Source organism: Sorex fumeus, unplaced genomic scaffold (assembly GCF_029834395.1).
Source record: "Sorex fumeus unplaced genomic scaffold, SorFum_2.1 ptg000019l, whole genome shotgun sequence".
NCBI classification, from domain to species: Eukaryota; Metazoa; Chordata; class Mammalia; order Eulipotyphla; family Soricidae; genus Sorex; species Sorex fumeus.
Genome location: NW_026606076.1, coordinates 30,534,446 through 30,562,005, shown reverse-complemented (window position 1 = coordinate 30,562,005; position 27,560 = coordinate 30,534,446). Strand labels below are relative to the sequence as shown.

The 27,560-nt window shown below is 46.3% G+C and overlaps 1 protein-coding gene across 1 annotated transcript in view; it reads right to left on the bottom strand.

Annotated features, from left to right (window-relative positions):
* LOC130022174 (zinc finger protein 420-like) overlaps window positions 1–23,855 on the bottom strand; it is an 86,193-nt gene extending 62,338 nt beyond the window's left edge. Inside the window, exon 1 of the mRNA XM_056112941.1 lies at window positions 23,760–23,855. Coding sequence (XP_055968916.1) covers window positions 23,760–23,855 — 96 coding nt within the window. The remainder of the gene's footprint in view (window positions 1–23,759) is intronic.
* Between the last annotated feature and the right edge of the window lie 3,705 nt (window positions 23,856–27,560).

Below are 27,560 nucleotides of genomic sequence, written 5' to 3'. Positions count from 1 at the left end.
AGATCACCAAGAGCCTGGCCTCTGTTTCCTTCTTCGATCCTCTGTCACCCTTCACCGGCCAGGGTGGGGAGACCAATCATAGCCACCAAAGGCACGCAGCGCATGTCCAGACATTATTTGAACGCAACTCTCAGTACTCAGTGTAATATCCAAGTTTTGCCTGATCAGGGAGAGAAGAAGAGTCGGGGTGCAATTTTCAAGTTGATTTTAGGATACAGAAATTCTCCATTAGAAAAAAACAACAATGTGGAGTCACAGATAGTAAGCTGGGAGGGGCGCTTCCCATGCTGACCCAGATTGATATTCGGCATCTCACATGACCCATAAAGAACTTAAAAAAAAAAAAAGAATTCCAGAGTGCTGCTGCTGAAGGAAGCCCTGAGATTCCACATATGTGCCCAAAATACAACCAAAAATAGCCCCAAAATAAATTTTCATTTGGAAACCGCAACCACCCCAAGAACCACGCCCAAGGGATGGTCTGGAAATCAAGGCTACTAATGAATAAGGACCGAGGGCTACAGTGTCATATGCCATTAGGGAGCTGCCCCTCTGCCCCTCAAAAATGAACAGTCCTTTTATAGTTTTGAGGCAGGACTGGCGATATGGACGAGAAACTTGACTCAGGCACCCGTCCTGGTCGAGGTTGGAGGTCGATCTTGGGTGGGCCAGGTGCAAAGCAAACGCCCTAACCGCTGTGCTATCTCTCCGATCCTCTAAGTGAATCTGCAGCTTCTACAGCAGTGAGGTCCGGGCCAAAGCATCCAGGACAGGGCCCAGCACATCTCCGGGCTGGGAGGATAGGGACGGCCCAGCCCCCCCACCCACTCAGCCCAGCGCCCACCCGCCACTGCCCCACGCCGGAGCTGCAGGGGATCCACAGAACCAGGCACTCCCACCCGCGACCCCTGCGCCCCGGCACAGCCCCCAATGCACTCACCAAAGCTCCACGTCCCCCACAAAACCCTGACAGGCTCAGGAACCACCTGGATATTGGTTGAAAAATGAGCTTGAAAGTGTCCTTAGAGCTGGCTTGGCCCTGCCCCTCAGTGCAGACACTGGGAGGCATGGTGAGGGGCATTCATGGGAGGTCACTAGTGTCCTGCCAGGAAAAAGGCCTTCACAGACCCCTTCCACTGGGGACAGCCTTTTCTCCCTTCATCTGCATAACAAACGGACGCCAATCCAGCAGCATCTGGCATGCAGACACTTAAGTGCCCTGCTGTGATGTCACTTCTGCTTCTGCAAGCAGCCTTAAAGGGCCAGACACCAGCTCCGCAGAGAACAACTAGGAAAAAGCAGGTAAATGTGTAAGGCTGGTTGGCTGGAGCAAACCAGTGGATAGGGCATTTGCCTTGTACGCAGCTGACCCAGGTTCAATCATCTGGATTCTATATGGTCCCATTTTGGTGTATAATAGATTGAGGATTTTACTGCTTCCAAAGTGTAAGTCTCAAAATATTTACCCTCAATGTTTGTGTAAATCAAATGGAAAACTGAATACAATGAGTGGAGATATGCTACAGAGAGTGAAGTGCTTCCTGGCATGTGGCTGACCTGGACACAAATTATGGACAGCACAGCGTGATGTGGCTCCCAGAACATAACACATAAGCGCCTGAAGAATGGAGGTTTGGCTGTCTATCCAACGTCAAATGGTTCACCGCAGCATCCTGGTTGAACTCTGCCATGATCCCCTGCAAACCAGGGCCTCTGAGCCAAGTCAGAGTCACAGCAAAGAATGAAACCATGGTGGGCCTTGACAGTACCCAGCAAAATACAATATTAGTACCTATTTACTTCTTATTTAATTCCTTCCACCTTGCTTTATCACTAAGAACCATTATTTACCAGTTAACATACTGTGAAGTCCACATGCCAGGACATTGTCATAACCATGGTGCAGGTGATAATCAGCAAGTACATTTCACTTATGGTACTAGTATCACAGGAAGCTTTCAGACATAACAGGATTATTTCCTTCCTTACTGTACTTTTGTATCAATCCCCCACCCACTTGTTGAAACTAAAATTGTTTTACCTCAGGGTCCTGTTCTGACGCCGGCCATTGTTATCATTGAAGTGACTGATCCAGCATAACTTTTATATTTACTAAAGCTTGAGGGAATATGAAGGCCTTCCTATATTCCTTACCTACAGGATTTTCTCCAGGATTCTCTTTAAAGCCACAGGTGCAAATAATGCACTTTCCACGTTCTTACATAAATAATTATATTCTTACATATATAAATATGTATATTTATATTTAGATTCTCTCCAGTGTGAATTCTCCTATGCAAAAGGCCCGAGAATCCAGGATAGTCCTTCCCACACTCATGACAGATTTAAGTTTTCACTGCAAAATGACTTTTCACATGCGCAGTAAGGGTTGAAGCCAAACTGAAGACCTTTCCACATTCCTTACACTTATGAGATTTCTCTCCACTGTGAATTTTCATGTTCAGAAAGCTATGCCAATTGCATCAAAATCTTCCTGCAGTCATTTGCAGCCATTTTATATATAATGCCTCAATCCAGGATATTTTCTCACACAGCAAAGCTTGAGGATTGAGTAAAAATCTTCCCACACCCCTACCTATGTTTACTTCGAGTATGACTTTTCCTATGTTTAAAAAAGAGTTAGGGGAAAGTGAAGGTTTTGCCAACATCTTTACAAACATAAGGTTTGTCTCCAGTATGAAATTTCAGTGTCTCAGAGGGATTGTGAAATAAGCAAAGGCCTTGCCACTCTCTCTCTCTCTCTCTCTCTCTATATATATATATATATATATATATATATATGTATATGTATATATGTATATATATATATATGAATTCACTGCAATGTGCATTTTCTTATGGACAAAAAAGTTTGAATAGTAAGTGAAGACCCTCCCACAGTAGTGACACGATTAGTGTTTCATTCCGCTGTATGAACTTTCCTATGCTCAGAAAGACCTGAGAAGAAATGAAAGGCCTTTCCACCTACCTCACATATATAAGGGTTTTCTATGAAACATAAATTATGAAAACTAAGACTTCAGGAATAAGCAAAGGCCTTCGTACATTGCTCACAAGTATAAGTTATCTCTCCAGCGTGAGTTTTTCTGTGTACTAAGGCTTGTGGAATAAGCAAAGACTTTCCACTCCGTATATGCATATGGTTTCTTTCCAGTGTGACTTTTTCTGTGCATACTAAGATGTTTGAGTCAGAGAAAGGCCACAGCGCATTCCTTGCATGCATACAAACTCTCCAGTATGAAATCTCCTATGTATAAAGTATGAGGATCCATTGAAGGCCTTCCCACAGTCCTTACACTTAAACGGTTTGTCTCCTGTGTGGATGTTCACATAGTCCCACCGGGGTCATGCTGGACTCAAAAGTTTTTCCTCAGTGCTTACATTTCTGGGGATTCCGTCCAATATGGGCTTCTATGGGAAAGTGATGGTGCTGAGGACATGGGAAGACTGATCTTCTGATCACCCTCAGAACACATTCCACCTGTTTCGGCATCTCTGTGGGGATGAGGGCCAAATTGCTCACTTGAGCCTTTATCACAGTGTGCAGTAAGAGCCAATCCACCAGGGCTGGCTGCTTCCATGTAAAAGAACAGAGAAAGATTCCAATTATTAGTCTATGCTGCAGTGGGCCCCGGTAACCACTGTCCGGCCCGCGGAGGTGGCCCGAGGATTGATCCGATGGTGCAAGGAGGGACCAACCAAGTGAACACGAGACACAAGAGACAGAGTACAGTTTAGAAATAGAAAAAGAGAGAAAAAGGGACAGGCTTTATTGAGGAATACAGGCTGTTTATATAGGGTCTGGGCAGCTCAGTCAGGAGCAGAAGCAATATAACCATATATGGTCAGGTCAGCAACAAGAGCTTTACCTAACATTCAAGGTAGACATTTGCACATCAAAGGGTCTTGTGGCAGTAGGTGCATCCTGAGCTTTACATTTGTATATCAAAGGGTCTTAGGGAGTAGATGCATCCTGGAGGTTGCTATAGATAAGGCCAGATAAGCTGTCAGCCTGATGTGTGGCTATAGATCAGGTATCCCTGAGATCAGGAAGTCCTGGGAGACTGTCACTAATGTATGTCCCAAGCAGTTCCTAACATGGGAACCATGGTCAGGGTCTATGAGAGGGCTCTTGGCTTCCCACACTATGCCATGAGAGTTTTCATGTCAAAAGAAATCAAGCTCTGCAGGTAGGTAGCTGGTAGGGTACGGGACAATGAGTTTCTTGTGGAAGTAATAAATCCAGATGGGGATGAAAGCAACGACTCCAAAGACAAGCCTGGGGATTCAGAGAGGAACTGGCCTAGTAGAAACCCAGAGAGTTGGAGACATGGAACAGGAGCAAGGGCTGGTAAGAACATCAGAGAGCAAGGTCCAGCAAATGCTCTACCCCTTGACAACACGTGAGCAGTGGACTCTAAGCTACAAAGAAAACCCCAGGAGGAACGTTCAGAAACATGATTTCCAACTGAGAGTATCAGGATAGTACAGTGTGTTGCATGCAGTCAATCTAGGTACAATGTCCAGAATTCCAAAGGGTCCCCTGAGGATCATCTGACTAATAGATGGATGGAATTTTGCTCTATCCAATCATAAATGTTTCCTTTTTTACCTCTAATCTTAATAAAGTGACATGGGTGGGACCTAAGAATGTGACCAACCTTGTGAGTAATCACAGATAAATGGAATGGTCTGCTGGGATGTGGGGAGCTTGGGACCTGAACCATATTCCCACTTATGAAAAATTTCATCAACGCGCCCCTTTCATCCTTTCAAATGGCATTCTGTGTACAGTTACGTGTATCTAAACTCTTCAATTGACACCAGAGCAACTGTAGATCTGGGTAGGGTGTTGCTTGCACATGGCCAACCTAGGTTCAATTCCCAGGATCCTGTCGAGTTTCCAGGAGCACCATCAGAAATAATACCTGAGTGCAGAGCCAGGAGAAACCACTGAGGATCACCAGGTATTGTAGGATAATAATGGTCTGCAATTGCTCCCTGGCAGGTGAGAGCTTGTGTTTGTTGATTGCCCATAATCTTTCAACTACCTTTGTCTCCTGATCAGACTTTGACTTGTAAATATTTTCTTTCTCTTCTCCTTAATGTCTTTTGCATGGTTAGCTATTTCAGAGCAATTACTTTTTGTATGGATACAGGAAGACAGTTACAAAGACAAGCCTGAGCTTGAGAGTTGATGGTCTCCAGATAATATTACCTCCTGGTCATCTGCTCTCTTGACTAAAGCCTCAGTTGCCCTTACTTCCTCGATCCCCAAAAGAAGGGTACAATGAGGGACTAGATGAACCCAGAGCAAGTGGTGAGATAGCTACCCTGGCATCAAAATGGGCCTGGCCAAAGTACCATAATGCTTATTTATAAGAGTCTAGTCATGGACAAATTCTGTCATGAATAAAAAAGTAATAATTAGACTTGGACACTCCTGGGATTAGGAGTGATTGATCCAGCCTGAGCACTGGAGTCTGAATCTGTGGTGAGAAGTCCCCAGGAGAGTCACCAACAAGCCTAAAAATGTCTATTACTGTGTCCATACAGAATGGTAATCATTAGGAAGTAAAACGAAATATGTCAATTAAGTTGCTGGTCTAAGGAGAGGAGTAACACACCTTAAGGGCTGCTTTTCCTTTGTGGGTTGTAGGTGATTGGGAAGTCCGGAAAACCATTTTTCATTGCGCTTCACGTAGGGAGGCGTGGATTGGGGTCGTGGTGAGAGAAGAAAAAGAGCAGCTTCAGGGAGACAGGGGGAATGAAGGACATTGAGAAAAGGGATGGTTCTCCTCCACCCAGATCCCCTATCTTCCAGTATGTAGGTGTTACACCCAGCAACTGCCCCCGGCGCTGTGTAATCCCATCAATGGCCAAGACCCAGATACTATAAAACCCTGCTCCTGGAAGAGAACAGCGCAGTCTCCTGTCTCCGCATCTGGCTGTCTTACTGGGGCACTTTGGAGGAGGGTGTATTGAGTTTCCCTCCCCACCCCGAGCAGAGCCCCAGCAGATGAAGACCTCTGGTTCGAGCCACAGTCCCACAAGTTCGGACGAGCCCTCACATATGAAGGAACCAGCAGAGGAACCCAGGTGTGCAGGACCTGGGGCTTAGATTTCCAAGCTTCTCGTATTGGGACTGGGCCTCCTCCACCCAGATCTCCCATCTTCCAGTATGTAGGCGTTACACCCACCAACTGTCCCTGGTGCTGTGTAATCCCATCAATGGCCAAGACCCAAAGACTATAAAATCATGCTCTGGGAAGTGCGCGGACACATGAAATCTTATTATCTAGTCTTACTCTGGAAAAACTGGCAGGCTACCAGAAGTATCCTGCCCACATCGCAGAGTCTGGCAAACTCCTCATGGTGTATTCAATATGCCAAAAACCAGTAACAATGATGCTTCTCATTCTCCTGACCCTGAAATAGCCTCAACTGTGGCACTTCTTAGAACCTCAGGGATAGAAAGGAGTCATTACTGGGGCCTGCTTGAGTCAATCGATGAACAACAGGATGATAATGATACAGTGAGAGAAGAAGAGGCACAGAGTTAGAGGACACGGTTGCGACTTAGAGAGAAGGCTGAGAGCTGATAGTAAGAGTGGCTGGGGAGATTAGAGAGGAGTCACAGAGAGCATTGGAGAGTGAGTTAGAGAGATGGTTGGATAGAGCTGGGAGAGACAAGAGACTGAATAAACTGCAACTACTCAGCGACCAGCCTGGTCCTCATTCTACTTCCATCGGTCCAAAGAAAAAGCTGTCCAGGGTGGAGAAGTGGCTCGAGAGCACCAAATCTGGACAGTGAGAGAGAGCCGCCAGGAGAGACCAGGAACATCTGTGAACGTGTAAATTCTGTTCAAACCCCCACTTCTTATATGGTCCCCCAAGCCCTCCTGGAGTGACTCCTGAGTGCAGAGTCAGGAGTAAGCCCAGAGCACTTCTGGCTGTGATCCGAAAACTGTGGGGGGGCTGGAGCGATAGCACAGCAGATAGGGTGTTTACCTTGGACACGACCAACCCAGGTTTGATTTCCAGCATCCCAAATGGTCCCCCAAGAACGGCCAGGAGTAATTCCTGAATGCATGAGCCAAGAATAACCCCTGTGCATCACTGGGAGTGACCCAAAAACAAAAACAAAAAAAAGTGAATTGTGTAGTTAATCAGAAAAAAGAACACAACTTTCTCGATTTAGCAAAGAAGCATGTTTATGATGGCTACAGAGATAGCACAGACCACAAGTTGCTTGACTGGCACATAGCTGAGCAAAGTTCAATCTCTATCATCTCACAGGGTCCCAAAACCTAGCATTATCAATGAGAACAGAGCCGGGGTAAACTCTAATCTCCATTGGGTATAGTCAACCAAAAATAAATCAATAAATTTAGGTTCCAGAATTATAGTCTGGTATGGTACTGGCCTCGTACACGGCTAACCTGTATACCCTGGCACCACACTGAGTATCATTTGGTACCTTTTGTCATCAACCACAGGATATGTCCATATATATATATATATATATATATATATATATGTACACACATATATACGTGTGTATATCTATATCTACATCTACATCTATATATGTAATTTGTTCACAAGTCCACCTCCACCAACCAATATTTTAGAATGCAGATTTGGATTTTGCTACAGGTGGCAGAAATTTGACCTTACCTGAGTGGTGCTTGGGGAATCCTGCATTGTACAAGAAACTGTACCATGGCAGACTGCTTGCAAGGACAGGTCCTGCATTCCTGGCCTATCTCTGACTGCAGGAATTCAAATTCTATATAAAAAATGTGAACCTTGTGAGAAAGATACAGGCAGGGGACAGGGATGAGGCCCAGCTGGTAGATAGAGGTCAGGGCATAGTTGCTGGCACCTGGGGCCTCCTGGTGCAAACCTGAGCCAGAAGTACAGGCTGCAATTTCAAAGGTTTGTAGCGGCCCGAAAGAGCTGACAGTGAGTGGCAGGGCACTTGTCATGAACGCAAAAGACTTAACTTCACAACCTGAATTGCCAAGGAGTGATCCCGGAGCACTGCTGGGTTTGGCAAAATCCCACATAGGCAATCCTCCTCCTGCCCAAGTAAAGGCAGTCAGGAGTTAACTGCCAACAGAAGAGGTGTGAAATCTAGTAATACATTCTGAACCGTCAGTCCTCTGGGTTTGTTGTTTTGTTTTGGGACCACGTCCAGAAATGCTCAGAGCTTACAGGCCAGGTTTTCAGACTATGATTTTACTTCTATGAGTACGTGATTTGATAAAAGAAAAAGGGGATGAAAAATTATACTTGGAGCCACAGTGATAGTACAGTTGGCAGGGTATATGTTCTGTCCCCGGCATCACATACAGTCCCCCAAGCACTCCCAGGGGTGATTCCTGAGTGCCAAGCCAGAAATAACACCTGAGCATTACTGCTGTGTCCCAAAAAGAAAAAAGAGAAAAAAATAAATTTAGCCCAAACGGATTTTAAAGTCCATAAGTTTGCTTAGAGCCTCCATCTCCTTCATTTTCCCCTAACAGCTATCTGTTGAAAGGGCTCAAGAAATTTCACATGTAAGAACTTTAAATGAAGGTATAAACAGGAGAGAGCACACCAGACTGAAGCATATGCCAGCCACCTGGAAGCCCAGAGGGCCTTCCCTGGTATCCAGTGTCCATTAGTCCACTGAGAACAGAGAAGGGCACAGACCTCAAGTATTACCAGGTGTGGCCCCAAATCTCACCTCATCTGTTCCACAAGTAGTGAGATACACCCATGGAGAGGAGCGCAGAGGGCTGAGCACCTGATTTACTTTTGGGGGACATGGCATGTCTTCCCCTACACCTCAAACACACAGACACAAGAGAGGGAGAGTCTCAGACTATCTCCAAGTTTTTAGCAAATGGAGCATTGTGGGGGGGAGACAGGAGAAACACTCCAACCCCAAAAAAGATGCTCAAAGAATGCTCATGTGTCAAGACAATTTCTGAAGTGGGAGGGTTGGAGTCATACCTAGTGATGCTCAGGGAACAATATCACCTAGTGATTTTGTGGCAGGGATAACTCTGGTCACTGCAAGAAAGACAAACGCCCTCCTGGCTGTACTACTGCACCAGTCCCTAAGAGTGAGACATTTAGAACCTATTGCAGCTGGTCCCAGGAAAACCTTTTTCTGCAAGTACTCACTTGAACAGCAGGGCACACCCCTGGTCTTGGAGAGATGGACAGTGGAGATGCTTGGAATCTGGAAAGGTGACGAAAAAATTATTTTTTCTGAGGAAATATGATCACATAGGGTTAGCAAAGCTAATAAGTTGATAGGGTGTTTTTCTTTAAAGCAGCTAAGCCGGGGTCAATATGCAACAGGACATAGGCTCACCCACTCCAGCACTGCTAAAAATGATACATGGACTGAGAACCAAGAGTAACCCCTGATCACTGAGTGTTGCTGTGGCCAAAAAAAGTACAATAAATTAAAGACATTTCTGGGGCCGGAATAATGGTACAGCAGGTAGGGAGTTTGCCTTCCATGCGGCCAACCCGGGTTCAAATTCCATAATCCCATATGGTCCCCCAGCACTGCCAGGAGTGATTCCTGAAGCGTGAATAAACCCTGAGCATCACTGGGTGTGACCCTAAAAATCCAAAAAAAAAAAAAAAAAAGAAATTTCTGTGTAAAGAGCCTGGCACGCTACCCGTGATGTATTCAATATGCCAAACACAGTAACAACAAAGTCTCCAATGGAGAAGTTACTGGGCCCACTCGAGCAAATCGATGAACAACGGGAGGACAGTGACAGTGACAGTGACAGCGACAGTGGGTAAAGAGACTGGAGACACAGTATAGCAGGGGAGGTGCTTGTCTTGCATTCGGCCAAACCAAGTTTGAATCCTGGCATCCCATACGGTGCCCTGAGCCCAGCAGGAATGATCCCTGAGTGCAAAGGCAGGAGAAGTAACTGAGTCTTGCAGTTGTACTTCCTACAGACTAAATAATTAATTCATTTAAATGAATAGGCCCTCCCGTTGTTCATTGATTTGCTCGAGCAGGCCCAGTAACGTCTCCACTGGAGATTTTGTTGTTACTGTGTTTGGCATATCGAATACATCACGGCTGGCTTGCCAGGCTCTGCCGTGTGGGAGAGATACTCTCGGTAGCTTGCCGGGCTCTCCGAGAGGGGCGGAAGAATCGAACTCGGGTCGGCCATGTTGGCTGCGTGCAAGGCAAACGCCCTACCACTGTACTATCGCTCCAGCCCTGAATAAAGTTGATGGCCAATAGTGATTCTAAATTGCGTTAGTAGAGGGTTAAGGGAACACTCTGGAAGTGCCCAAGCTACTTTCTGCTAAGACTGCATATTTGGTTGCAAGACCCACCATAGCACCACCCTGATGCACCCCTCCAGACCTCAACCTGAGCTGGCTTAAAGCTCCACACCTTGGGGCCTGTTGACAGCATAGACAAATGAGCATTTCTTTTGAAGGTGGCCAACCTGGGTTTAATTCTGGGCATCCGTTATGGTTCTTAGCAACACTAGGAGTGCTTGCTGGATTTAGAGCCAGGAGTAACCATAATGCCTTGCTGGGTGTGACCCCAATTGCAAAACAAATAAATAAAAAGGAAAGAGAAGCTCCGCACCTTCCTGCACTCCCAGAACCCACCGAATGCACCAGTGAAAATCAAAGGCTCTGCCAAATGCTTTTGAGCCCCAAGCATATAAAGAATATGCCCAGGGGGCTGGAGCGATAGCACAGCGGGTAGGGCGTTTTCCTTGCACGCGGCCGACCTGGATTCGATTCCCCGCATCCCATATGGTCCCCTGAGCACCGCCAGGAGTAACTCCTGAGTGCAGAGCCAGGAGTAACTCCTGTGCATCACCAGGTGTGACCCCAAACGCAAAAATAATAAAAATAAAAAAAAAGAATATGCCGAGCCCCTCCCCCCATCCAACCCCGCCACCCCCCCAAGAATGACAGGACAGAGGGGAGGGTGTTTTTTTCCTTCAAGCTGCTGACCCAGATATGGGGTACCCTCAGCAACCCCAGGATTGAACCCCGAACACTGCCAGGTGGGGCTCAACACCCCCCAAGATGAAAAAGAATGCGCCTCCACGTCCCTTTGATGAGGGAATCCCATGCTTTACCTACTCCACAATCAGCCTAAGGAATGAAAGAGGGCCAGTAACGGGATGTCCTGGGGACACTGCTGGGATGATCCACCCACCCCTGTGACTGACCAGGTGCTGGTCGTCGCTCTGAAACTAAATTAACGCTGAGGTGCCCTCACACGCCTCATCAGATCTGGGGGAGACTGAGGCTCCCTCTAGCTCTGACACTTTCTGCTTTGTGAGGGCCCTGAGTGATGGGTCAGCAGGGAGGGCGCTGGCCTCGCATCCTGACACCCCAAAGGGTCCTCGGATCCCCGGGGGGGGGAGTCCCGAGTGCCACCGGGTAAGGGTCTAAAACACATGAAAAAAATTAAAACTTATTTTCCACTTTTGCTTGTTCGGTTATTGTCCTTGTTTCTGGAGCTTTCAGAACGACCTTAGTGCTTCAAATTCGTTTATCTCCTCGATCACGTGCTTCCTATACCCAACCACCTTTTCTTTGGGGGCTGGAGGGGCTATGCCCAGGGGTTACTCCGGGCTCTGGGCTCACTCCAAGCTGGTACCGGGACGCTGGGGGGATGGAACCTGGCCAGCCACGGCCAAACCTTACGCATCTTTCTAAGTAAGTAATCCTCAGTAACGACTCTGTTTCCCTCAAAATCAATTTATAAACAAGTTAAAGTTTTCGGCAGGAGCACTTGGTGCATCCCAGGTGAGGGGCCACCACCCCGGGCCACCGCCACGGAGCGAACCCGCCGCCAACAAGGCGGAGACCACGGAGGTTCAGGGTGCTCAGAGCGACCACTTGGCGGGCGGCAGGGAAACCGTCCTTCCTGGACCCCCCTGCTTCCCCTGGGTGCCCCTTCACCCACTCCTCACCTTCCACAACCACGACCGGCTGGCACTTCAGCACAGAACCCGAAGCCCAGTGGATAAAGGATCCGGATTTTGTTACGTCACATGCACATTCGCCCAGAGTCTTAAAGCGCCAAGCTTCAAATATTCCTGACCAGGTACTTGCCTGGTCAGAAAGGTTCATTTTTCCTCTTTTCTGGGATAGGATCAGGTGATCCAGACATCTAGGGGTTGCCAGGTCTGGGACAGATGGAGAATGATGAGCTGAACAGATAACATGCCGAGCAGAGTCTTTGTATTTACGAAGGAAATAACATTCACAAACATACTTTGCAAACAGCCACCAAGACCATCTCTCTGAGTCCCAACGTTCATATATATATATTCATTTACAACCCTCAGCCACATGGTAGAAATAGCTCCCCAGGATTCTTCCTGGCAGGTGCCAATGAAAAAGATGGGCTTCAACAGGGTCCTCACCATTGGGGGCTGAGGAGCTGCCCCTCAAAGTGATCTGGCAGTTCTACATACACATGTCTACACTGAAAGCTGCGAGACAGGGCCTGGTACAGCCCCTGGTTGAGAAGGTTGGGATGGTCAAGACTTCTTCCATCAGCAGGTCCAGCATCCTCAAGACCCACAAGCCCCCATGTTCAGCTCCGCACCCAGGCCATGCTGCCCCATAGCAGAGCTGGAGAGGAAGATGTCCCCAAGCTCACACCCGAGACTCATGTGCCATGATAAATCCTCCCAATGCAACCAGCAAAGCTCTACATTCTCCTAAAGCCTCTGGAGCAAGGCAGACCCCCGGAACCCACTGGATATGGATGGGGGGAGAGTGAAAAACAACCACAAAAGTGTCCCAAAAGCTGGCACAATCCCGGTGGTCACATTACAGGCACTGGAGGTGAGAGGTGCTCATGTTCTGTCACTAATTGTCCTTCAGTGCCCCTCTTCGACTGAAGTATCACTTTGTCCTTTAAACTCATGCCCAGAGGAGGCCTGATCCACTTGACATCATTAGGAAGTAAAGGTGCACATGTAAGATTCCCATCTCTGACATCATCCATTTCACCAAGGAGCCTTAAAGTGCCAGGTTCCAAGTGCAGACAGACCATTATGGCAGCCCAGGTGAATCAGTGCAGGGGGCATTATTTCTTATAAAGGAGAGGAGAAGAAAGTGCTGGAGGGGCTGGTCACAGAGATCAGGGCAGCGAGTTAAGTCAGAGACTCTTGGTCCTGTACTGGTCAAACATGGAACCAATGCTTCCACACACATGTCCGTCATAAAAACAAAAGCCGGTTGAATCAAAGTAAAACAGGAACAGGCAAGTAGGTTGTGAATGGCTCCTGGGACAATGAGTTTCTCTGGGAAGTCATTAATCAAGATTGGTGCAGGGAATCTGAAGCCAGCCTTGAAGATGTAGAGGAACTGGCCTAGCAGCAACCCAGGGAGCTGGAGAGACTCTGGACAGGATCAAAGGATGGGAAGAACATCAGAGCGCACTGTACAGTGAACACTCTACCTCTTGAAAACTTGTGAGCAGAGAACTCTCACTTATAAAGAAACTCCAGGATGCAGCTTTAGAAACATATTTTCAACCAGGAGGAAAGGGGTTAGTACTGTGGGAAAGAGTTAGTTCTATGGGGAAAGAGTTTAGTACTGTGGCTTAATGCTTGTATTAAACATGGTTTTCCTGAGTTCCATTCCTGGCATCCAAAACAACACAAACTCCTAAGAACTGCCAAGTATGGCATGAATTACATAAAACATACTTCAATAAATAAATCCCATGTATAGACCAACCCTAAAAACGGAGACGCATAGGAGCTTATGGGCACCACAGCATACCAGAATATTTTGTAGACTTTGTCTTTTGGACAGACCAAAAATGGTTTTAATCATTCTGGTGGCTAGTAGGCTTGAGATTATACCACTTGCAAACGCAAGGTTTTGTCATCTTCTCTCCTAATATAACTCAAATGAGGAGAGTGGAATCCAGGAATGTGACCACCCTTTATAGTTAATCATCACAGCTGATGTTTTTGCCTGCTGAGATGGGAGTTTAGGCACTCTGCCAGGTTCCCACCATTTGTAAAATATTTTGATCAAGCGGCCCGTTTCATCCTTTCATGCAACCATCAGAACTCTTTCTTTCAACAGTCAAGTCCATTTCAATTATCTCTAATCCACCCTATTAAAAAACAATGACAAGGCCATTATCCTAAACTTTTCAGAAATATTTATACTCAATGCTTAGGGAAATCTAATAAAAATCTGAATACTAGGAGCACAGAGTTGATACAGCAGGAAGGTGCTTGATTGCACAAGACTGATCAGGATTCAAAGTCCAGATCCCCATAAGGATACCTATGTCCTCCTTCGCAGGTATGGATGAGCTCAGAGCCAAGAGAACGGCCTGAGCAAAGTGCTCCTCAAAATATAACAGAGGAAGGCCTGAAGTGTGGAGGTTTGCCTCTTTTTCCATTCCAAAGGATTCACTGCGATATTCTGGTTGGTCTCTATCATAAACCCCCCCAACGAGTGTCTCTGCCTCAAGCCAGAGTCTAAGCAAAAATGAAACACTGAGCTGGAGTGATAGCACAGCATTTAGGGAGTTCGCATTGCTCATAGCCAGCCTGAGTTATATTTCCAGCATTCCATAGGGTCCCCCAAGAACCACCAGGAGTAATCCCTGGGTGCAGAGCCACGAGTAACCACTGTGAATCTCTGGGTTTTACCAAAAAAACAAACAACAAACCAAAAAAAACAAAAAGAGTGACACTGCTAGCTGTGATTGAGGGGTGGTTTTGTACCCATTTATTTAGTTCCTATTTAATCAGTTTTCACCTGGATTCCATCAGCAAGACCCATTATTTACAGGGTCTAGAGCAATAACACAGCGGGTAGGGCATTTGCCTTGCATGCAGCTGACCCAGGTTCGATTACTAGCATCCCATATGGTCCCCCGAGCACAACCAGGAATGATTCCTGAGTGCAAACCTGATGTAGGCAGGTAGATAGGGAAAGGTTCTCTGCAATGAAACAAAGTCTCATAGAAGAAGAATTCTAGGACCAACCCACCCTGTGGAGACAGAGAATAAGGACTTGATAAGACCATCCCCAGACCCTGAAGATATGGGCCTCCTCCCCATGAAATTCCTCCTTTCTGAGAACCCCCCTTTCAATCCGGTTGACTCCAGCGACCCAGCCCCAAGGAGATTCCAGGACATTCCAAGTCAGATGATTCTCGAACCCCCTCTCAATCCGGTTGACTCCAGCGACTCAGCCCCAAGGAGATTCCAGAACATTCTGAGTCAGAAGGATCTATAAGAACCAGCTCGAGAGCCCACTTGGCGCTCTCTCCACCCTCGGAGAAGCCCGCGTTCCCTCTGGATGCGCTACTCTCTCTCTCTCTCTCTCTCTCTCTCTCTCTTACTATCTGCTTATCCCTTTCTCTCCCTCTCCAAAAGCCTCCAAATAAAACCTGTTACTTCACTGCTCGTCTACTCCTGAAATTCTTTTCTGCGAGCGAGACAAGAACCCCAGAAACCTCGGGTAAGGCTTGGGACTGGTCTCTCCTTTCCTGCAAAGAGCAAATTCTCGCCCCAGCTTGAGTCCGTGGCTTCCCGAGCAATCGGGTGGCGGGGATTAACTCCCGTGCCGAGAAGATCAAGCGGATTTCAGGTGTGGCTTGACGGCCACCTCGTGGGGCTGGCGGGGCTCAGGCCCGTGCCGAGCAGGTGCTCACTGCAGACTTTACCGGTCCTAGCCTACCCAGGGTTCCGGGTAGCAGAGGCGGGTGAGGAGAAAGTGGCTGTCTTTTTCCTCCCCACTTCACATAAGTCACCCATGGGGCCCACCAACATCACGTGGCGACCACGAAGGGACAGAGCAGTGAAGGAATCCACGAGGAAGGAGGTAATCTGTGGAAAATCTGCTGTGGAGGTATGCTCCCTTGGAAATCTCTGGGGGGGAAGAGGGAGGAATGTGATAACCTCTGTGTGAATGTGTGTGTGTATGAGCACCCTGATAGGTCCTCCTATCGGGCGTGATTTTGTAGCTCCACGACCTGGCACTCTTAAAGTCCCTCTAAAGTCACGGAGCTCGAGTGGGCTGCCTGCGATTCCACGGAGGACATACGGTCAATGGTGGCACTGGCATAGGCGCCAGTCGCAAGTCACAACGCTGAACCACTAAGGCTATGTCCTCCACCGGCCAGGCAAGCATCTGAATGGTCTCTGCAAAGAGGCACCCCTCCTTTGTCTGTCTCGCGTCACCGTCCACTATGGGAGGAATGGGAGGAAAGCCCACTAGTGAGAAGATCCTGGGAAAACTAAGGCAGATCAATTTCTAGGTAGAAATTCCTTTCCCCAAGCTGAATCAGCTAGAGGTCAATTCAAATGCTAATGGAGGTAGTCAGCAGGTTTAGCCCTAGGCAAAGTGAAGCAGAGAAAAAAAAGTGTAAAATGCAGGTAAGAAGCCTGAGAAAAGCAGCAAGCCAGCAAAAAGCAGGGAAGATGTAGCAAGCTAAGAAAAGGCAGAACTTTTTCAAGGAGAGAGTTTAAGACCACAGCACTAGGTTAGGCTTGGGCACACAGCTGTGGGTCTGCCCGATGCCAGGTCCGCCCAGGGATGCCTGCGGTGGAAGCAGAGGCCATTGGTGGAGACGGTCCAAATCCAGTGAGCCTCTGACAAGAGGCCAATTTACGAGGGGTTTGAGTCCCCTCGGCAGAGGCCAGGGTATAGAGGGGGTTAGAGTCCCCTTGGGAGAAGCCAAAGTGAAGGCCAATTTATGGGGGGTTAGAGTCCCCTTGGGAGAGGCCAGAGTAAAGGGGTTCGAGTCCCCTTGGATAGACCTGAAGAAAAGTTTTGCCAAGGAACCATCTTTTTTCATAGATTATTGCTTGCAATTAGGATGGGAAATTCTACATCAGTACCTAAACATTCTCCTATGGGTTGCTCCTTAAAACACCAGAGGAGCTTCCAAGTAGGAAGTCTAGATAAGAAATATCTTGTTGACCTCTGTAACACCACGTGGCCTGAGTATAAGTTAGAATATTGGGAAGGATATATAGTGAATGGCAGTTTGCATTACCAGATCATTCTGCAGTCAGATCTTTGCAGGTAACAAAAGAAATAGGATTATCAAAGCAGAAGAGGCAGGAAAATGCGAGATTATGATACTAGCTCCCTACCTCAGAACTAGCCTTGACCAAAATATGGTAACATCTAACATCTGACCACCTTAGGTTTTAACATCTTTGTCATAGTTTATTTTGCCGGCTTATATCAACAAAAGCGCTTTCTTGACCCATTTTTAACAAACAGGAGACTGGCTGGCCAGGCTGGGAAACGGGGAGTAGTGTACCCAATCGGCCGACAGGGCATCTTTGCCCTGGGGACTGCTTCTTCCTTTCTCAGTCCATCAGTTTTCTCCCTGCCATTTTTGAAGGGTCAGATCGGTCAACTGCAGATGTGTGCACATGTATGTGTGGTGGTCTTTAGTCAGTTCATTGTCTGTCTGTCTGTCTGTCTGTCTGTCTGGAACACTCGAGTGCTGGAACCAGGTTGAAATCAGAAGTAGAAATTCTAGAAAAGTCAGTGATATGCAACTCAGTGATTTAAAGAATGCAGTTGTTTTTGGAACTTGCTAGACAAGGTTTAAACGAAGATTACTTATCTAAAGTTTGAGCCTACAGAGAAAGCAGAATTCTCAATCTAGATTTCTTATTAGAAGAACGTTAATGATTAGTAACAGTTGAAATCCTTTTGAACTTAAGAATCTGTACTATCTAGAAGAGCTGTGGAACTAGAGTCTGAAACTAAAGTGAAATAAAGTTCAGAGAATGCAAGGTTTTATCTTACAAGCCTCAGCCAATTGTAATGAGGAATTTAGCTGTTTTACAAACAACAGAGGTACATAAGCCACTAAAATAAAGTTTCCTCATATTAATTAATAGTGTTCTTATATTACCATAAACACAGTCCAAGTGCTTTTTCTATGCTAATATCAAAATTTGGTAAAAACTAAAGGGCTTTTTCTGTGTCTGAAAACATGTTTGTATTCTTGTGGAATTGGTAAAAGTATCTGGTGTAGAAAGCTTATGATTGAAATAACTAAGGGACAAGAACTATTGAAATTAAGCCAAAGAGGGTTTTAACATGTTTTATATTAATTGGCGGTTCAAAGGTTTTATGCTGTTATATCAATGTACATATTTGTATCTGCATTGGATTAGAATATTTGACCTAGAAAATCTTGTGAGTTGGAATAATGTGGTACATAAAACAGGTTCATGTTTATTTTAAAATATGAGTTTCTAGAGTTATAAAGTTGGTTGCAAAACTTATCCTACCAGTAATTTTATTTGATCCATGAGACTTTTGGTAACTAAAATTTCTAGCGGTACTTAGCAAAGAATTATAAGTGATCTCAGATGTCATCTTGATAGAGTTAAGCCATAGCATTGTGCCTTGGTATAGAGTTTGAGATAAGAATGGAGAATCTCATGGAAATGTGGAAACTTTTACTGACTATTAATCAGCCTGTCCTGTATGTGAAAATGCATGCTATTATTATGATAACTTTATTTCAAGCAAAGTTTTGTCTCCAGGTATCAACCTAGTCCTGACCTTCACAGAACTTTGTACACAAGTGTAAAATGCTTTCTGTTCTATGGTAATCTGAGTGTTTAATCTTTTTGCATTTGTGTTTTCCTAGAAATCAGAATTCTAAGATGTCTTTTGGTTAATTTCTAATGTAAAGTGAACTTTTGCCCAATGAATATATGTTGTAAGAACTTTAGTTGTGAGCATCTCTAAAGCCTTTTAAAATATCTATAGAACTGATGTAATGCTTTTGAAAAGGTACTGCAGAGTATTTTTGTCATGTTAAATGAGATGATTGGTAACTAGTGTCCAAACTTGGGAGATCATGTTGTGCTAAATTCAGTAAAATAAGGGTTTAAACTCGGGGGATGACTCTTGGGAATATAGACGTGTGTCTTAAGTCAGAAAGATGATGGATGGAGTGTCTGGACTCCTGTTACAGTGCTCTTAAGATCATTGAATTTTTCAAAAGTTGCAGTAAATCAAGGGTTTTGACATGGGATTGAAAACACATGTTAAACGGTATGCTTTATTTCTACAGACTTTAGCTTCTCTGACTAAGACCCACAGCAAACAGGTGTATTACATCTCTGTGAGTAAAATGAAATGCTTGCTTTTCTCTTCTTTTGTACCTTCAGTATGTTTTTGATGTTTCATGGCACTATGTTGGTTTGCATAAATCCAGATAAGTCTTTCCTCTCTGTAATAGGGTCTTCCCCTCATGCAGACAGGAAAAACCAACTATGGGACCCCAAAGCCCTCTTTCAGGGAACAGTCAGGGGGTCTGTCTAAATGACAGGAGCAGAGATTTAACAGGTACTGTTTTCAAGTACCCTACAAACCTCAGGGCGACCCTAGAGGCAGGCTGGCTCGAGGAAATAGTGGAAATCATCACTGCTATGGAGAATGAGGAATCTAGGACTCTGCAATGACTAACTCAGTCTGGGCCTACTCTCAGCGTCAAGGAAAAACCTGGAAACCAGGATTTCTCCCAGCCCTGAAGAAGGGATGGGATGGATTCCTTTCTGCCAGGACATCTCTGTGGAAAATGAGGCCCAAAGCTACATCCAGTTCGTTGCGGGACATCTTATGGCCAGGCCTGGGTAACCCTGACGTGCCAGTTAAGATTAATGCCACTTTTGGTTTGTCTCCTGTCTTTAGTCGATCCCCAGGACTTCTCAGTAAATAATGGGGTATCCCAAAAGGAGAGTTCTCTAATCTTACTGTGTTTATGCAAAAGAACAAGCCAGGTTTGTTAAACTATCTTGCAAAGTTTTAAAATGAAGGTGGAGAGAAAACCATGTTTCTGCAACTAGTTTTTTGTAAGAACCAGATTCTAATTCTACAGAGGTGATTGAATAAATGTATTTAATATTGATCTAAAAGGTACTTCCTCTTTTGGGAAATTTAGATAAAACTTGGTTTACTGACTGTAGGAAAACAGCCTAATCTATAAAGGAACTCAATGTTATACATGCTGTCACTAGTCTGATCAGAGCATTGGAAGCCAGAGCTTTACTAGGGTGAAGCTCATCTCAAAGTGCAGAATTGCTTTCCCCCAGTTTGTGAATTGGCCAAAGTGTCAAGAAAGGGCATCTAAACTGGTTAAATTAGAATGGATTAATATCTAGTCTAAAGTACTGTGAATTTTCTTTCTATAATTTCTGTATTGCTTCTCATTTTCTGTGAACAGTCATTTGAAGAGAACAAGGATATTAACAGTTCTTAATTTCTGTTACATCATGGAATTAACACCAGAGAATATTTCCTCTAAGCCAGAATGCTCTGCAGAAGAGGAACCATGGACATTGGAGGTTTCCAAAAGGAAGTTGATGGATTTACCCAACAAGGAAAGTTACTAACACCTGGACCTATGCAATGGAATATTATTAAAGGGTTATGCTTTAACACCAGTGAAAATCATCTTCCATGGAAAGGAACTGAATAGCAAGTAAGGTAGAAGTAATTCAGAACTGTGCTTTCTGTGCCATTAATGAACCTAGAGGAAATCCTGAGCCTCCTCTCCTAACACCTGTTCAGCATCAAGGAACTTAGAGGAGGATCAGCAGCTTGACCTTATGCAGATGATCAAATGCTCATACATTCAAGCTATAAATACCTGTTGGTTCTCATTGAGAGCTTCAGTGTATGGGCAGAAGCTTTTCCTATCTGTACTGAGAAAGCCAGAGAATGGCTTGGTGTTTCTGTGTCCAGTAGAAATATCTGGACACAGGAAGTCATTTTTCTTTCAACCAAACCTGCGGGTAGAGTTATTCCTTTCCATTATTTTAATGATAGATATGGGTATGGCATTATGTCGCTTTGGTTTCTGTTGCTTTAACTCTTTGTTTTTTAAGACAGCAAACAAAATTGTCCTTGCTGGGTCAGAAAGGACCTTCTACTACTCAGGGTCTAACCATTTCAAAGTGATATCCCTCAGTCTAATCGAACTGATTTTTTCTTTCAGATAACTTCAGGAACCCAACCAATTCATTGCTGAGGGCCACTAAAAGCTGAGGTAGTATGAGATTTCACCCCTTGTGTAGGCAGGGCCAGCGTCCCATTGTCAGCATGAAGCAGCTCCAGAAGATGGACCTTCTGCCATTCTCCCTTAAAGATTTAAGGTGGTGGAATCTCTAGGGGGGATTTGATGTAGGCAGGTAGATAGGGAAAGGCTCTCTGCAATGAAACAAAGTCTCATAGAAGAATTCTAGGACCAACCCACCCTGTGGAGACAGAGAATAAGGACTTGATAAGACCATCCCCAGACCCTGAAGATATGGGCCTCCTCCCCATGAAATTCTTCCTTTCCGAGAACCCCCCTTTCTATCCGGTTGACTCCAGCGACCCAGCCCCAAGGAGATTCCAGGACATTCCAAGTCAGATGATTCTCGAACCCCCTTTCAATCCGGTTGACTCCAGTGACCCAGCCCCAAGGAGATTCCAGAACATTCCGAGTCAGAAGGGTCTATAAGAACCAGCTCGAGAGCCCACTTGGCGCTCTCTCCACCCTCGGAGAAGCCCGCGTTCCCTCTGGACGTGTTACTCTCTCTCTCTCTTACTCTCCATTCCCCCGCTTATCTGCTTATCCCTTTCTCTCCCTCTCCAAAAGCCTCCAAATAAAACCTGTTACTTCACTACTCGTCTACTCCTGAAATTCTTTTCTGCGAGCGAGACAAGAACCCCAGAAACCTCGGGTAAGGCTTGGGACTGGTCTCTCCTTTCCTGCAAAGAGCAAATTCTCGCCCCAGCTTGAGTCCGTGGCTCCCCCAGCAATCGGGTGGCAGGGATTAACTCCTGTGCCGAGAAGATCAAGCGGACTTCAGGTCTGGCTTGACGGCCACCTCGTGGGGCTGGCGGGGCTCAGGCCCGTGCCGAGCAGGTGCTCACTGCAGACTTTACCAGTCCTAGCCCACCCAGGGTCCCGGGTGGCAGAGGCGGGTGGGGAGAAAGTGATTGTCTTTCTCCTCCCCACTTCACATAAGTCACCCGTGGGGCCCACCGACATCAAACCCAGGAGTAATCCCTGATCATCTCCGGTTGTGATCCAAAAAGAAAAAAAAAAGAAAAAAAGGACCAATTATTTACAGGTTAACATACACATCAAGTCCAAGTGCTGGGACACTGGCATAGGAAATAGTAATCATTTCTATTATTATTATGGTTTGCTATATAAGGTAACTCAGGAGGTTAATTCAGGTTCACCAGAACTCAGGCCTCATAGGCGTATGAAAATACACAGTGACAAGAAGTCTTAAGAGTGTACAGAATGGGAAGATCTTTGTGTTTCCCTGAATTGCAATCATCAGCAATTCCCTTTCCCTCATAGTACTTAAGTCACAAGTTTAATTTGAACTTGAGAAATGTAATATGAAGAATGACATAGGAGTGTATATTTAAGAGATCAAAAGGTTGAAACTGAGTGTTTGCCATAGGATCCCCCAAGCACCACACTCCCAGAGTAATTCCTGAGTGCATATTCAGGAGAAACCCCTGAGTATCACCCAGGTGGGACACAAAAAATGAAAAAAAAATCAAAGGACAAGCCATGAAGAACCCAGAGATAATGGATGCATTGCGTATCTGACCCAAGGCCTAGCGGAGATTAAATGATGTATTCAAGGTAAATTGAAATTCAGATTTTGGGAATTTCTGGGCGTTTGTCTTGCAGGGGATGACCTGGTTATGATCCCTTCCCCTCCCAGGCCCACCTGCAGTGATCCTGCCTGTGGAGCCAGAAGTAACTCCTGGGCGTTTCAGGTTGTGCATTACCTCCCCCCCCCTACAAAAAAGTACTTGTTTTGTGTATTGAACAGAAAGTGCTATGTCAGGAGCATCAGGTTTATGAATGACAGATGTGAGTGATTTCAATGATCCCTGTGATCAAGGCTTTCTCTGTCTGTAGATGTTTTTTTGGGCTCACCTCCAGTACCACAGGGTCTCTGGTACCACTGGGAGTAGTTACTGTAAGGTTCCTAGGGACCCTGAGGGAGATTCCAGAGTTAAAACTCTACAAATTAGTAACTCTCCCTTTCCTGCCCCCTCCCTAGCAGAGCTTTAGAGTGAAACCATTCCTTATTGGAATGCAAATTCTGAAACCATTTGTTGACTGTTTCCTGTTGGGATGTAAATTCAGGAACCATTTGTTGGGCCTTCCTTATCTATTACCTCTCTTAGGAACTTTATCCACCTCCACTGGAATGCAGGGCTGAGAATCAAAGGAAGCCAGGTGATAACCAAATGTCCCAGTTACCAGATGCCCACTAGCCACAGTGCCTATGTACTTAAACCCTGATCTTTGAATCTTTAGGCTAAGGAGTGATGTACTTTTAAATGGATTGGTTAAGAAAGTATATGTTGCTACAAATCTATTGGCTATGAAATGCACAGGCTTTGCTGTAATGGCCAGTGAAGGCCTATATAAGATCACCTTTGAAGAAGTTTGGGGTTTTGCCTCACCTAACTGACCTGCTTGTCTGTGTAGGTGGCTTGACCCTGGCTAGCCAGTCTTACAATAAAACATGCTTGATGTTTGCAGTCTCTGGAGTCTCTTTGTCCTTAAAGGGAGATCACGATCCGCGCCCTAACACTCCCAACTGTCCCACCTGGAGACTGGCCAGTAGCCTGGGGAAGGTCCCTCCGCTCCCCCCATCTTTTCTCTGGTCCATTACCTGGACCAGGTTGGTCTTCCTCACGTGGTCCCAGGTTTCGATGCTCACGACCTTCACATCCATGTCCACCTGACCGGTCTCCAGGGGGATGAGCATATAGGGAACCGTCTTGGACGCCCTGCACAGAGCTTCCTTGTGGGGGAATTCCACTCTGACCTGGGCACAGGGGCGGGGTGGTGGTTGGGGTTCGTGTCCATCCTCCCTGCTTCCCTGAGGATCCCCAGAGCAAAGATACTTCTTCGTGCTGTGTGACCTCAGGGAAGCTGCTGCACCTCCCTGGGCCTTCATTTTCTCCTCTCTACATGTGTCATTGCAGGGACTGGGAGATAATACAGGAGTGGGGTTTCAAGCTTGGTATGTGTTGGTTCAATCCCCAGCACCACACAGAGACTCAAATCCCCAGAAATGGCTGAGTCCTCTAAAGGCCCTTTTGGGTGTCTGCCCAGGGTGGCCCAGGTGACCTCCAGTACTTCATCCTCGAGACCTTGCAATGAACTGCCACCCAGTTGGCCAGGAATTGCCAGTGGGGACCCCGGTCGACTTCTTGAGCACTGCTGTTGCCCTCCCAACAGAAAGCATCATGGTCGCCCTCTCTCCTCCACTTGGGTGCTTGGGAGGGAAGCAAAGGAGAAAACATCATCGAAAAAACAGCTTTGCCAATGAGTTCGGTGGTTTCCAGCTCCTTAGCACTCTCCGACTTTAATTTTTTAGTAAATTTTTTTCTTTGCTTTTTGGGTCACATCCAGCAATGCACAGAGTTACTCCTGACTCCGGGCTCAGGAATTTCTCCTGACAGTGCTCAAAGGACCATATGGGATGCTGGGAATTGAATCTGGGTTGGCTGCATGCAAGGCAATCACCCTACCTGCTGTGCTATCGCTCCATCCCCAAAAGTTCTGCCTTGAGGATCAGAGAGATAGGTTAGAGGGTAGGAAACCATCCCTAGCACCCCAGAGGATCCTAGGGCCTCACCAGTAGTGATCTCCGAGCACAGAACCAGAGGGAAGCTCTGAGCACCGCTGCATGTGGCTCCAAACTAAGTAATAATAAGATAAAAGCTTGGGTCTGAGTAGATGCTCAAAGGGCTGAAGCACATTTTGCATGTCAGAGCCCCGGGTTCAGCCCCTGGTACCACATGGTCCCCTGAGTCCTACCAAGGGCAACCCTTGGGGCTGGAGCAATAGCACAGCGGGTAGGGTGTTTGCCTTGCACGCAGCTGACTCCGCTTCGATTTCCAGTATCCCATATGGTCCCCTGACCACCGCCAGGAGTGATTACTGAGTGCAGAGTCAGATGTAACACATGAGCATTGCCGGGTGTGACCCAAAAAGAAAAAAAAAATCCAGACCCTACAAAGGTCAACCCTTTAGCACCAAGTCAGGAAGAATCACCTGTATCTGGGAATAACCCTAAAACCAAATAGGAATTTGAATAATAATCATAATAATAAAAGGAGAAGATATGCCAAGGCCAAAAATAAAAAAGAGCAGGTCAGGGGGCTTGCTTGCTCTTCCGAGCCTGTTCTCTCCACATTTTCCCATGAACCCAGATCTCTCCCTCTTTCTCTCCTGGGCATGTTCTGTCCTGGGGCCACACTGGGTGTGTGTGTGCTTAGGGCTTCTTTCTGGCTCTGCAATCAGGGATTATTACTCTTAGCATTGCTGGGAAACCATGCGGGATGCCGGGGATCAAACCCAGGTTGCCAGAGGCAAGGCAAATGCCCTCCCTGCTACAGCATCCTTGAACTGAGGCAGAATCCCAGATGATGAGGGAGTTGAACGTGGGGACCCTCCCACCAGCACCGTGGGGTCTCAGCTGGGCAGGGCGGCAGGAGTGCCAGAATGAGACCTCTCTTTGCATCTTCCCACTGATTTGTGCCTCTTTTCCTGGGGCTCAATTCTCCCTGGGAGCCCCCAACAGGGAGGATAAAGAGAGGATTCAGCCCTTGTTCTTGGGGGGCCTTTGCACTCTGGGAACGCTCATGAGTGAGGGCTCCCATGAGCTTGCGTGATCGTGAACCTGTTTATGTTTTAGGGCCCTAGGGGGCTACCGGGTGATCTCAGAGCCTCGGGAGACCCCAGCGTGCCAGTGATTATGGCCTCGACTCCACATTCAGTGTTGTCCCGATTTCTGAATGAGGGGCAGTGGGAGACTGGTATAGGTGAGCAGGAGAACAGAATAAAGAGCAACAGATCACTGAGAGTTCACAAAGTAAAATGTGCGGGTGTTGTGAAGCATTGGCGGTCCAGAGCCACCTCCTCACTTCCCCAGGCTTTTCCAACAGAGAGAGAGAGAAAGAGAGATGGGGAACCACAGACTGATGGTGAAAATGGCCCATTTAATGCAGAACAGCTACCATACTTATAGAACATCTGAAGGTGGAGGTTAAGGTAAGGACATAGGTGTGGCTGGTAAATATGTACTGTTGGCTGGGCCAGAGCGATAGCACAGTGGACAGGACATTTGTCTTGCAGCTGATCCAGATTCAATCCCAGCATCCTTTATGGTCCACCAAGCACTGCCAGGAGTAGTTCCTTAGTGAAGAGACAGGAGTAACCTCTGAGCATCACTGGGTGTGACCCAAAAAGGAAAAAAAAAAGAGTGTAATGCAAGTGGAATAGGCTCACATAAAGGAGTGAAAAGGTGGTGGCTAGAGTGATCGGTCACAAAGTAGGGGTCTGGAGGAAGGAGAAGTTCCCCAATCCAGTATTTGCAGTGACTCTGTAGCCAGCCCTGGAGATGCAGAGACCAACTGATCTAGTAACAACCCTGAGAGCTGGAGAGACACTGGAACAGGAGCAAAGGCTTCTACCCCTTAACAAAACAAGAGCAGTGGACACTTGTCTACAAGGAAAACCCTAGGAGGTAGTTTCAGAAACAAGATTTCAAACCAAGAGTATGTGGCCAGGGGCTAGAATGAGATAGCATATTAGGTAGGGCGCTTTTTCTTGCATGCAGCTGACTTGGGTTCGATTCCCAGCATGCCACATGGTACCCTGAGCACTACCAGGATTAATTCCTGATTGCAGAGCCAGGAGTAACCGGTTGTGACCCCCAAAAGAAAAAAAAAAGAGTACGTGGCCAGAAGGATAGTGCAGTGGATTGAGCACCTGCCTTGAACTCGTTCAACCTGAGTTCAGTCCCTGACATCCCCAATGGTGGCATGGGAACCATGAGGAGTAACTCTTAAGAACTGTCAGGTTTCCCCCAAAACAAAAGTATATAAAACACAGCATATTAACCAACCCCCAGAAAGGAGGGGCTAACAGGCAGCAAACCACACTGGTCACTCTGCATCCTGGCGTGGCCTTTTGCACTTATCTACATGGTGTTTACCATTCTGGTAAATATTACATTATTAGGATTTTAATGCTTCCAAAGTAAAAATCTCAAAACATTTATACTCAATGGGTGTGTAAATCGAATGGAAACCTGAATACAAGGAATGCAGATATGCTACAGCAAGTAAAGAGATTCCTTGCACGTGGCTAACCTGGACACCAAATATAGACAGCACAGCGGGATGTGGCTCCCCAAAATATAACTCAAAAGGGCCTGAAGATCGGAGATTTGACTATATAACCGAAGTCAAAAATTTCTCCACAGGATCGTAGTTAATCTCTACCATGATCCCTGCAAACCAGGGTCTCTGGGCCAAGCCAGAATCACAGCAACAAATAAAACCAAGGTGAGCCTTGACAGTACCCAGCAAAATGCAATTTTTGTATCTATTTATTTATTTATTTTGCTTTTGGGGTCACACCTGGCGACGCACAGGGGTTACTCTTGGCTCTGCACTCA